Here is a 13,326-nt window from a genome sequence, read left to right on the forward strand (position 1 = left end):
TGTAGTTTTGTGCATAATTGTAGGCTTCAACCATTAATTTATGTTCATTACATTTTATCTGCTTCAGTTCTGACCACTTAGTTTTGTAATGTCTCCTGTGAGTCCTCAAATTATTTCCCTTTAGTTTGAACAGATCAACATTGTGCTACAGTACATCATCACCATCATCAGTAAACGCTAACACATTTACTCCCAGTCATTCCTTTACCTACACAGTGTTATTATTGTTGGGTGTCTAGTGACAACGAGCAAGTGTGGAGGAGATCTGAGTCAATCTTGCTACTGCCACTGTCCCTAAAATCACACGCTGAGAGAGTGATCACAGCTCATACAGCAGCAACACCTCACCACATCCATAAAACGGCAGCAGCGCAGAAGCAATAAAACAACCGTACAAGCGTTTATTGCCTTTTTAAGAAACCTGACTTCCGGAAGTTAAAAGCGGTTCCTGATACTCGGGGCATTTTCCATCAGCGCTCAGTCATCCCGTCTTCAGATCACTTTAGATTGTTGAACTGCCTCCAACATCAGCCTCCACTGTGTGGACATTAGCTGTGAGATGGCATCTCTGCACGTTCCTCCAGTCAGCGCACGCGGCTGGAGGAAAAGCGCGAGAAAATGAACACTGGATATGAAAGCGTTGACTTCCTGATGTGGAGCTGCTGCTGACAGGTCCTGGTGCCAACACACACACACACACACACACACACACACACACACACACACACACACACACACACACACACACACACACACACACGCACACACACAGTGTGAAATGTTCACACGTTGAACTAAGGGGAAACAGTTGTTTTCATTCAGGTCAGTGAACGCACCCTTTTCCTACACCTATTGATTTAGTGGAAGTGTGTTCCCTGTGTGTGTGTTCACGTGTGATAGTACTCTGAGTACTGGATACCAGAATGATTTCCACCTGTTCTTCTCTCACATATTGCAAGAAAGCCTTTGCACAGAGGACCCACTGCCTACAACAAGTCGAGTTTGTCGGTGCTCTGCCTCTAAATCCACGTCACGCAGACATCTCCACCTGACAGATGTTGTCACTTCATTTTATATTTAGCTCCAGCACAGCTGCACACCAACAGAACACGTGACAGCGCAGTCAGGTATATATTGGTCAATATAGCTTTTATTTAAGCAAATCATACATACACTGTAAAAAATGCATCTGTTTCATAACCGTTAAACACTATCAGAGCTGTGACGACAGTGCGCGATTGGTTCAGAGTGGCTACAGTGTCTGAGGTCATCGAAATGATTTGCATGTCATCACGCTCAAACAAACAGCACTGAAATGGACTGAAATGCTTTCCAGTTCAGGAAGTGCATTGAAATTCCAAGTTAAAAGGAACCGGGAAAAGAAAACGAGGACTACTAGACGTCGAGATGGCACTTTTCATGTCTTAACATGGAATTTCAACAGATGTTTGATTCTAAACGAAGCCGGGTGACAGATTGGAAAGAAACATAGTGTGACTGGTCCCAGGTCTGTGTAAACAGTCACAGAACATAGTCATACAATGAAGAATACACAAAACTGGGCTCAGTTTCGGGTTTTAACCCGGACAGATACACACTATATAAGTAGTTACAGCAGATCAGGTACAAATCAAGCTTCAAAAACAAAGTAAAAGCAAAATACTGTAGATTTTCATCTTTTTTTTTCATATAAAGCTGTCTAAACCAAAGCTTCCTAGCCAGTGTACTAATATATAAAACATCTTCAAATCCAGCAGAATCTACTGTGTTGGTTTGCCTTAACTGCTAAGTATCTCTGTGCTTATCTACATTCTAACTATCCACTGTAATAAGTCAAAACATCTGGAATATGGCCGCCGTAAGAGAACCCCCGAAACAGAGGGCGCACAAACCCCAAACTAGCGCCTGAGCCCTGCAGTCAGTCCAGTGAGCACAGTCCCAGCCACTTCCTTTACCAGTAAAAGGCACCTTACTATTTATCCCCCTTTATTTCCAACAGGACTGCGCGGCTCTGTGGTTTTACTACTGTGCATGAGATTTGCTCTGTTTCGCCGCGTGCTCAAATCCTGTCAAGTCTGAGTCTTGTGTGTGAAAATCTAAACCCACGAGGAGGCCACGGCGTCCACTGAACTCGGATGAGGCTTTTCTTTGAGCTCGCTGACACATTAAAGGTCAGTAAACATTTTTATTTTATTTTATTTTTTTACCACGCAGATTTGAGCAGTTTGCGACTTAAAAGTGTACTTTCATCTGCACACGCTTCGGGGAATTTTTAACCTCCAGCTCCATTTTGTTTTGAGTCCCACAAAGGTTTAGCCTCTGGTTCTTTCAGACTGAAACATCACACGATATTAGACACGCTACAACAAATCTGTTTCATCTTCTGTGTTCATTCAATAAGGGATTAGAAAAATAGATAATATTTTCCCCCGAACACTGCCGGCCAAGCAGTAATTTGTCTCTTCTTGTTGTTGAGCCTGTGAGATGATTTGACTTGATTTGTGTCTTAATGAAAACAGCTAGCATGTCGGTTCTGATTGTTATCAAGTTCACGCTGTTATTTTTTTATTATTATTATTATTTTTTGCCTTAATTCTCCTAATGAAGCATGTCTAATTCTTATCTTGTTTTATTCCACACAGTTACAGTCACGGTTACAAATCGAAGATGAAAAGAAACCTAAAAAGTGCAATATTCTCCTATCTACATCATCAACATCCCACCTATACACAGGAACCGAGGACGAGGAGAGGATGAAGGGATGAAGGAGGGGAAATCTCTTTTACATTGCGCCTCAGGCACCAACATACTCAGGCATCAGTGCTGCACAAGGACAGGACACACTAAGACGTGGACTGTCGTCCAATGAAGGGAGGACACGACCAAATCCCAAATACTGGACTGGCGTCGGTCAGTCCTTGTTATATTCTCTGGTTGTCTGACACACAGGTGAACAAGTGCCATGAACCGATCATATATATTTTATACTCAGACAACATTTTAGGATTTTTTTTTTTTCATATGAACAAACAATACACAGAGAGTAGTCCATAGGCTGTTAGTATGAATAAGTATCTGTCTGGGGGGAGTCACCTAGAAACGTGCAGTTTGACGAAAGAAACAGTTTTTGTTTACGTGTTTTCTTTTTTTTTTTGTAACATTACGACAGATATTCATCGTTGACGTCGTCGTCCTCCTCGTCCTCGTCGTCCTCGTCGTCCATCCCCACCTGGTCGTTGAGGACGAACGAGTCCTCGTCGTCGTCGGCGAAGAGCGAGTCCCCGCTTCCGAGGTCTCCGGACGACTCCAGGACCACACCTGGCAACGACAGGTGGAAACGCGAGGGCCGAAGTCAGTCAAAGGTACAAGTCGGTCAAAGGTAAACGTGGGCATTTTGGGAAATTAATTATTTTCAAGCAAAAATATGAAAAAGCTCTAAAATTCCCTTTACATGAAACCACCTGCAGATATGACTGAGGTCACAGGTTATGGAGTGTGTTACGTTGGAAAGTGGATGTGTTTTTGTGCCTACCACAGTCTGCCGGTCCGTGGGTGCGTGACCCGGCCGCCTCGTTGCCGTATCGGTCCACACACCAGCACTGTCCACTGCTGCTGTGACACTGGTGGGACCTGTAGTAGCCGTCCTCATCGCAGGACGGCAGATACTGACCTGCACCGACGAGCCAGAAGCCACAGACACACTCAATGAGGAGGGGTCTGAAGAGTGTGTGCGTGTGTGCGTGTGTGTGTGTGTGTGTCTGTGCGTGTCTGTGTGCGTGCATGTCTGTGTGTGTGTGCGTGTGTGCGTGTGTGTGTGTCTGTGCGTGTCTGTGTGCGTGCATGTCTGTGTGTGTGTGTGTGTGTGTGTGTGTGTGCGTGTCTGTGTGTGTCTGTGTGCGTGCATGTCTGTGTGTGTGTGTGTCTGTGTGTGTGCACGGCCGTGTGTGTGTGTGTGTGTGTGTGTGTGTGTGTGTGTGTGTGTGTGTGTGTGTGCATGTCTGTGTGTGTGTGTGTGTGTGTGTGTGTGTGTGTGTGTGTGTGTGTGTGTGTGTGTGCATGTCTGTGTCCGTGCATGGTATGTCTGTGTGTGTGTGTGTGTGTGTCTGTGTGTGTGTGTGTGTGTGTGTGTGTGAGTGTGTGTGTGTGTGTGTGTGTCTGTGTGTGTGTGTGTGTGTGTGTGTGAGTGTGTGTGTGTGTGTGCATGTCTGTGTCCGTGCATGGCATGTCTGTGTGTGTGTGTGTGTGTCTGTGTGTGTGTGTGTGTGTGTGTGTGTGTGTGTCTCACCCAGCAGCTTCTTCCCCGCTTGCTTTTTGTTGATACTGGATAGCTCTGCTTTACAGGGGGAGTCTGAGAGGCAGAGACAAAGGGGTTGTGGTGACAAACTGCACGAGTCTGCTGTTCTGCGAGTACATCTGTTTGCGTGAACCTTGCCTCCTCTGTGTACTTTCTGCATCCGTCATGCTATTTGTTATCCGGCTGTCTTTGTGCAGCTCTGGTGACTCATTTTGTTACAACCCAAAAAAAAACACAACTTCTTCGTGCTCGGTCCTATACAAAGGTGTTTTAATGCAATGCAATGTGCTGCAAGTGCAGTAGTAAATTGTCAAGGGAGAACACTGCAATCTGATTGGCTGGACGATATTCAGCATATTTACCCTCAAAGCTGGTAAATGTAAAACTTGTTTGGGCCGTCTTTACCACCACTAGACTAAAACAAAAGAATCCACTATAGTGAAGTGAATAGCCAGACATCATACCTGTGTACCTCTGGAAACAGGTGCACCACTCGGAGCTGCTGATCCCTCTGTCCGCATGCGTGTCGCAGGATTTGAAGAAGGCCTCGGAGCACGGCTCGTTCCGGTCCACGTAGAGGCTCCTGATCTCCGATTGGTCGAGCTGGACGTCGAAGTTGGTGTCCAAGCGGGAGAACATCCAGCCCAGAGGGTCCTTACAAACAGGTGACGCCCCGACCTCAAACTCTGTGGAAAGAAACGGTCCGGTTACACTCGTATTATAGCGACCGCCTCCACTTCACTGATGCTGCGACTCACTGTTCTTCTCAGGCTTCTGGATCTTGACTCTCTTGTGGTTGCCATTTTCACGCAGCACTCTGAACCAGTCTCTCAGGCGGCTCACCACCTCCTTCAGGTCCGACTCGCTGCACACTGAAACGCGACAGCGCCCGTGAATAATGCTTTAAGGACTCTTTACAGTAGGAGAAGCTGCTAAAACCCTTAGAAGGTTAAAATGAACATTTCAATAAGACTAAATGAACTCTTTCTTCCCAGTTTGCAGCTGAACCTGCAGATCTATGCACCTTTCTTCTCCACAGAGCCGTGCTCCAGCTGCGAGGGGCAGGGACACATGCCGGAGCACTTCATGGCGATCTTCTTCCCCGTGATGCACGCCTGGTAGTCTAACTTACACTGAGCGACGGAGACAGAGGCAAAAAGAAAGAGACAGACGAGGAAGTGAAATGGGGGCGCGCCGGCGCCGGGAGGAAGCGGCGTGTGAGCGCGTGTGAGCGCGTGCTGCAGCGTGGCATTCTGGGTACCTTGGTGGAGTAGGTGTGGCCGTCGGTGCCACACACAGGCGACGGGTGGACCACGGGGCAGGGCTTGCACTTGGACCCCGGGCTCCGGAACAAATTGGCATCTTTGAAGCTAGAGAGGAGATTCAGAGGAGCATTGTGTCTGTTTAGAGGCGAAACACGGATTTAGGATCCGTGTGGGTCACTCCGCGACTGGCCCCGAGCTGCTGTCGTAATTGTGCTGTCGCTGGGAACGGGAAACGAGGTCAGTACGGCGTGACTGTGCTCCGTCCAGTCGCCCCCCCCCCCCCCCCCCCCCCGGCAAATACGAACACACATGCCCATTCATGGCCTTTGGCAGCGCTGCCGACGGCGTAAATGGACTCAACCGCAATGTCGCACAACGGCGGCGAGAGAGCCGGGCGGGCGAGCGAGCGGCCGGGAGAGGAGAGAAACAGCCGGGCCGCGGGTGGTGCCGCTCATCGGGCTGCATGAATAAGTGAGCGCGAGGGGGGGGGTAAGAAAAACAAGGGAGGGGAGCGATCTGCTCCACATCCACTGATTCTTGAGTCACTTGTGGCTTTGTCACGTTGGAGGGTCTGTTTTAAAGAGGGTCTTCTTACCTGACTCTCCTCTGGCTGACGCACGTGGCCGTCTTATAGTCCTCCGTCACACACACCTTGTGGCGGCTGCACTTGACCTTCAGACAGGGGTCTTTGGCCGGATCCAGGCCTACAAACACAGGGAAGACTGAATAGACTGAATAATTCAAATGTCTACAGTGTGTGTGTGTGTGTGTGTGTGTGTGTGTGTGTGTGTGTGTGTGTGTGGGTGTGCATGTGTGTGTGGTGACCAATGTGCAGCCTCTCAAAGCTTCTTACAAAGGTTAAGCCCATTAGAGGAGACAGAGGGAAAACTTTCACAGGTTTCACATCTCACTTCCTTCTTGAAACGACGCACTTCCTTTTATTTTTACGGGCTCTCTGGATTTTTGTGTTGTTTGTATCCCTACATCTAAAACCAGTTCCATCCTCCATCAGCCTGTTCTTTGTGCGCCTGCTAAAACCCTCCACCTGATCTGGCATCAGCTCTAACCAATATCTGGCTGCTTTCAGATCTGCCTGCTGGTGAAGAAGCTCCTGTAGCTGTTCCTGAACACAGCATCTAAGCGCGTGAGCTGATCTCAGAATAGTGTGTGAATGACCTCTGCTCTAAAGAACCTTACTGTAATCCCAGAGCAGCTTTGGCAGATTATCTGCCTCCATCCTCCGAAGCATTATCTAACACTATTGTTTCCCTGACATGTCTGTGTTGGAGGATCCACTGATAACTGCTGTGAGGGTGCTCTCGTCCCGGCGTGAGTGTCTTTGAACTCGTCAAGGGACGCGAAAATCAGCCTCTGACTAAATAATCGACCTGTTGGTCCTAAATGTACAAATCAAACTAGCTCATCTACGTTGTACTTTCAGGACCTTCGGTGGCCAATGCAGGACATTTCTCAGTTTGAACACTTCGTGTGTTGTCTGTGAGAATTAAGACTTCGGATTTTCCTTTTAGTTCTTTCGCTAAACGTGTTCCACAAATCCCATCTGAAATTTGAAGAAGCGCTTCTGCCCCCGTGGCTTCTGTCACAGCGCCAGCACCACTGCAGGCAAACTCGCTCACACCCACCTTGATCGAAGGGCTTGGCTGGAGTCCATGTTCCGGGCTCCTGTAACAAGGTTAACCAATAAACAAAATCATGAAAATGTAGCCAAACCCAAGAAATAATATATGGCTGATACCGAGCTATGAAGCATCGTACAAACCTCCACTTCCTTTAGGAGAAGGCAATAGGACAGAAAACAGACATGTGTTTGGATTAGGTTTGTTTAACCACACAAACTGACGGAGAAGTAAAAGAACACGAACTCTGAGTACATGCACACTATGGATGTACTGTGTTCAATCAATATAATGGTGATGTCACGAAGCATTTTCTGTCTGTCATGTGACGCGAAGGGCCCACGTCTGTTCGTGTGCGGCTTGTCTCTTCACTTTCAATCAATATCATTGTGTTCGTGCTGTAAGTCTTGGGCTTCGTGGCACGTGCACACGCAGCAGAGGGACTTAATGGTGGTCAATGGCTCTGAGAGTGATAAAGTAATGTGCACATCTGCTTATGATGATTTGCGCTGCTGGCTGAACCTTTCCACGATGCAGGGTTTAATATTAGGCCTATGTGTGTGTGAACTGTAGTTTGAAATGATTATCAGCTACTGTGGTAAAGTGAGTGTGGCATCACGGAGCAGATAAACATATTTGCCTTCAGGGATCTACTTTACTGCAATCTAATCTAATTTACCCTTTTTACTCTCTTTGTACTAAAGCAGCTCCCGTTTAGCTCCCATCCAAAACCAAAGCTCAGGGTTTAAAAACATGTTCTTTATTCCATTGGATTCCTGCTTATTACAAAGAATTACAAAAGTGCTGCGCCGTACAGTACAAACTGTACCGAGTCCATTAAGGAACACACGTAATCAGCAACTAATTTATATCCTGGGTGAAGGTCTCCAGTCCTCCCCCGAACGCTTTGAAGTGAGTTATTGAATAGTCAAATGGTTTAATCAGCTGCGTGTGGATGTGTCCTTACAGTCTAAATAAAGGCGGCATCCACTGGTGGAGTGAGTGGCCCGGCTGCTTTTAATAAACACCACAGCGAGACACACCCAGAGGAGGCGGCTGGTCTGCAATGCAGACGTAAGAGGCTAAACAAGGAGCTTTAATCAGTCAGTCCATATCAAGCATTTTTGCCTTTTCTACAAACTTTCATTCACACGCATACTTTTTTTGTGAAGCAGCTAAATCACCCTTTTTCTCTGGGGACTGAATAACAACATGTGTCTCCTTCTGATCTTGGTTAAGTTGTGGTTATCAGAATCCTGGTCCCCTGGTGAGCCGCCATCCATCTGAACGACTCAGCCTTTTGAAAAAATTAAAAGTCAACTGGCTAATTTTAAAATTGTCCAATAAGGCGTTTGTGACATATTTTAAAAACTTTTTGTCCTATTATTTACATTTATTGCAGGTCATAATTTAAATGTTTGTAAATGACGAAATGCAAAAATAATTGGAAACAATGGAATAATTTCTGAGACTGAAAATAATAATTAAAAATAAATTGATATTGTGTTAATAATTTAAATGCATGATAATATTACTACTATATTGTATTGTCTTTGGTATAAATATTGGTTGTGCTATATTTCATGCACTTAATTGTTCATTTTATCAGAGTCTCGGCTGCCTCAGTGTTACATGGTGCATGGGCCTAGACTAGGCTTATTTAGACTAGGCTTATTTAGACTAGGCTTATTTAGACTAGGCTTATTTAGACTAGGCTTGGCTTAGTTAATGGACCCTACTGAGAGCTCTCTACTCTGTATTACCACAGAAACGAAGAACTAGTGCATTCATACTAGTCGACCTGATTTAGGCGGGCGCTGTCCCTGCGTGTATTTTGTCCTGCATGTGTGACTGTCTACCTCACAGAGACCCAGATACTCTCAGCGAGTCCTCCACTCTGTTACCTCCCAATTTGCTACAAGGTTAACAAGGTCAGCGGCAGCCGTCTCTCAGCTCTAATTAAATTCTCCTCCTTGTCCTTCATCACTGATCCTCGTATGACCTTCAATGCAGACTCGTTATTTCTTATTGTGTCTCGTTTTGCTCTACTTTCTCAAGACTCAATAGCGGCTCAGTGTGTGTCTTTCTGTCAAACTGCACGACATGTCACGACATCCTAATGAGAAGAGAACCAACCTATGTTTGAAAGTTCAGCATAAATAAAGAGACCAGGTTTCTCTAATAGAAATAGAATGTTTTGCCATCTGCTTTCTTTCTACAGAGGAAGTGGAACACACACACACACACACACACACACACACACACACACACACACACACACACACACACACACACACACACACACACACACACTCACACACACACGCAAGCACAAAGAGCAGCAAAACAGAAAACTCAACACTAAGAATCCGTTCTACAAAACCACTGGCCTGTTACACTTTACTACACATGCAGCCGCCCACCTTTCCCAAAAACCACTAAGCACTTCAATTCAACAATAGGTCTAATGGCCTTTTGAGTGTAAGCTAAAAATAGTGACTTTTCAATCCGTCTTTCCACCTCCTTCACTTTCTCTCCTCCACAGTTATAACAGCCTTTTACCAGCTGAGTGTACGCGGCTGTGTTGGCTAAGCTCCTAATCTGACACTGTGCAGACAGGTTGTGTGCGTTTTATCTGCATCTCCATAGACGTAAGCCCTCGTGACCTGTTTCTCGCTGCCACTTTTCCCACCTTTACTTTCCACTCATTTTCCACAGGTCGGATTTCGGGCCTCCAAAGTGTGTTCTAACGGCTCCCCGTCTCCTCCTGGCTTCTCGCTGCCTCCTCGCGACTGTCCAGCAGGAGGAATGTGTTCCCGCTGTGCTCACGGGCTGCGCTCGTCCCGCGCGAGCTCGCTGCCCGCGTGCGCGCGCGCATATTCACACCGAGGTGCTTTGAAGTGGAAAAGGCCTCAAGCTTTGTACCTTCTCTGCATCATTCACCCTCCACAACACAAACAGCGCAGGACAGACACGCATGGCGAAACGCACGGGGAGGGGAGAGAACAGGAAGCCGGGAGAAGGTGGATTCTGCTGCGACGAGGCTGATCCCAACATGCTGCTAATTCGCCGATATAATACGCAATTAAGCGTCGTGCATGTCATCGCACATCAGTCAATGCGTCCCCCCCCCTTAGCTTATCTCTTCATTCGGTGCCAACGCTGCGAGCGAGCCAAGGTCCAGCGAGCGGAGCCGAATGTCTGAAAACACTGTGACGGCACCGGCACAGCCTCGGGCCGCTGCAGCCGTCCTACCAGGACCGGGTTCAAATCCAAGGCCAGGATCCTCTCCAGCAGCACACTATATAATGTTGATGAAGACAGGTGAAACAGACAGACCCCAAACGCTCACAATGAGAGCAGCATGTTGTATCGTAACGCCGTCAGAGGATAAAATGTGGAGTGAATAGTATCAGAAATAGTTTGATCGCTTTTTTACACGCAGAGCACAAAGTTCTGTGTCATTTAACTGTTATTCAACAGTTTTTTAACATTGGCTGTGACGTGTCAACCATTTATTAGTGATCAAAACCTGCACAAAAACTTGCTTTGGTGGTGAAAGCATTCTCATTAGACCTGCATCACAGTAAACTACTGTAGAATACATTAAAGCTCTTAATTAAGCAGCAGATGCAAACAGACTGAGTTAAATCAAAACAGGCCGACTTTCAATATTCACTTCATAAACATATATAGTACAGGCCACATATAGTAATAGTACAGTGTCATCTGTACAGACTGTGTTATTTCCCTGAAACTGTGACTTCGAGTATGTACATATATTGGTATATACATGTATAAAACTACTTAATACTAAACAATATACTCCATTTGCACAGTTAATACTGTTGCTTTGTTCTTCTGTCCTGTCTTCTTTTTGTTTTTTGTCTACTGTCTAACCTCAACCCCATTGTGGGAATAATCAAGTCCTATCCTCTCCTACAGTACATGATAAAAACTGTGGCCAACATTCATTACGCACGGATGTTGCTGTCAGACCGGCATCGTTTCACATGACACACAAAGAATGAGTACTCCAAATGCTTGGATTGAGTAACTCATCCTCACTTCTACTGCTTTAACTACCAATATGCACCATGTGTTTAACAAGCTCATTATCTGCTCAGGGGTCGTGGCCTCTGTATCACTGGAAACAACACAAGGCCACACTGTTACTGCTGCACCGCTATTCACTAAAAAAACCCCTCCATATACTGTTGCGACACACGCCTTTGTGAAAGCATTCAAAAGCACACGGTTACACACAATCTGGGACACGGCACCGAAACAGGAAATGAAAGGCACGAACAAAGACGCAGACGCGGCGCACGGCGCTTTTGAACTCCGGCGCTGTCTCCAATGCCGGAGCCTCAAGGTTAAAACGCAGACGCAAAAAAAAGCCCACGGAGCCTCCGGCTCGCAGCTCCGTCACACACTGCGCTCGTCTCCGGATCTCAGCGAAAGGAGTTCAGCCCGTCCTAAATAGCGCCACACGACACGTGGCCGACGCACACAACCTGCGGCGGGCGCATGATCCGAATCCCGCGCAGCTGCTGGACCTGTGCTGTGTCACACGGGTCCACCTGAGCTGAGGGGAAAGTGGGAGCTGTAAACAAGTACAGACACAGACCGGCTCCTGCGAGGGCCCTTTTAACCTGCGCTCGAAGGCGGGACGAGCGCAGGAAACGCTGAGTTTTAATTATTAAAAGCACGACTGCAGCCTGTCGGCGCTGCCGTGGTCACCGGAGCACTGCTGAACTAAACGGTGTGTATAAACACATCAGGGTAATGACGGCTGACAGCACCTTGTTGAAATCCGCCAGTGCGTGCGCTCGCTGCTGCCGTAATGAGCCAGATCCCTTCAAGGACAATCGCCAGTAGTCTGGTGGAGCGAGGAGACCACCAGAACCTGCCTCAACGGTCCTAAAGGGCCCGGGAGGTCACACTGGACCCTTAGCGCTGGATCCCCGTGTTAAACAGATATAAATGGCAAAACGAATACTCTGTATGATCTGTTGTGGTGCTCTGCATCCCACAGCAGGTGTATCTGAAGCAGCACGCGCAGGCCTGCTGCGGACTCCTCTCGTGGCCCGTCCGTAATTAGGCCCACGTCGCGCAGCACGCATTGGCGTCTCTGTGAGTCTGAGGCCTTTGCTGGCTCCGGGGAGCGCGGTCCGCCGCCGCTACCGTCTCAGCGGAGCGGCCGATGGACGAGCGCCACAGCGGCAGCGGCAGCGACGCGACGCGACGCGACGCGACGCGACGCGACGCGGCGCGCCGCTCGGACGCAACGACAGAAAACGAGGAGCGCATGATCACAAGCCAACGAGGCTGAGGCAGAAATGGGGGAGGTGAGGGGGGGTGGGAGGGGGTGCAAACGGGATAATAAGGAGGTGAAGCGCGTTCACAACAGCAGCCAGAAATACCACTCACGTCTCTGAATTTGTCCCATCGCCCGGCGAGCCACTTATCGTCCAAAAAATTGCCGCTGTCGGAGCGCGCGGAGACGCGTCCGACGGCGACGGCGCACGCACACAGCAGGGCGACGCTCAGCATCTGCGGACACACAACAACAACACGGAGGGAGGACATCGGATCAGACCGCGAGGCGTCCGCGTCGCGTGGAAAAACAGAGCCGCGGGGGACGGCGTCGCGGTCGCGATGCCGACGGGCTTTTTTCCGCTCCTACCTTGTCGCATCCACCGCTCTCCAGACTGTATGTGCTCGCTGCCGCTCGCTGTCGCTGGTAATAGCAGCCCCTCGCCTCCCTATCTCTCCCCCCCCTCTCCGCACCGGCCGTCTGTGCGCAGCGGAGCGCGGGAGCGCGCGTGGCACCGTGCGCGCCCTGCGCTCCGCTTCCTCTGTTTTTTTCCTGCTCTCAGTGCGGAGGAAACGGTCATGACGGCTCGCTGTGGGCCGTTATCGGGCCGCCGCAGCGTATTTCCCTCCGATTAGTTTCGTGAAAAAAGAAATTATCGCCCCTTTGTTCGAGACTGCGAGAAATGTGGATTTTTATCCGAGTTAAAATGTGGAACGCCGTAGCGGCGTTTGATCATAGTGTGTAAACAACAGAACAACACAAAAGCAGGCCGCTAGATCAGAGTCAGACATTTACATGAAAAGGGGAAAC

The 13,326-nt window shown here is 48.2% G+C and overlaps 1 protein-coding gene across 2 annotated transcripts; it reads right to left on the bottom strand.

Moving 5' to 3' along the window:
• Nucleotides 1-1,130: 1,130 nt before the first annotated feature.
• On the bottom strand, nt 1,131-13,041 carry spock3 (SPARC (osteonectin), cwcv and kazal like domains proteoglycan 3). 2 transcript variants are annotated; one of them, XM_029147330.3, is made up of 12 exons: nt 12,886-13,041; nt 12,630-12,752; nt 7,340-7,348; nt 7,203-7,242; nt 6,155-6,263; nt 5,556-5,664; nt 5,319-5,427; nt 5,053-5,166; nt 4,759-4,980; nt 4,286-4,348; nt 3,533-3,670; nt 1,131-3,318 (listed from the first exon to the last, which is right to left on the bottom strand). In XM_029147330.3, the coding sequence occupies exons 2-12, from the start codon at nt 12,750-12,752 to the stop codon at nt 3,161-3,163; spliced, it is 1,194 nt and encodes a 397-aa protein (XP_029003163.1). In that variant the 5' UTR covers nt 12,886-13,041; the 3' UTR covers nt 1,131-3,160. The 2 variants fall into 2 exon arrangements, with proteins under 2 accessions (XP_029003163.1, XP_029003172.1); XM_029147339.3 differs by lacking the exon at nt 7,340-7,348.
• Nucleotides 13,042-13,326: the final 285 nt, after the last annotated feature.

Source organism: Betta splendens, chromosome 1, assembly GCF_900634795.4.
Source record: "Betta splendens chromosome 1, fBetSpl5.4, whole genome shotgun sequence".
Lineage (NCBI taxonomy): Eukaryota > Metazoa > Chordata > Actinopteri > Anabantiformes > Osphronemidae > Betta > Betta splendens.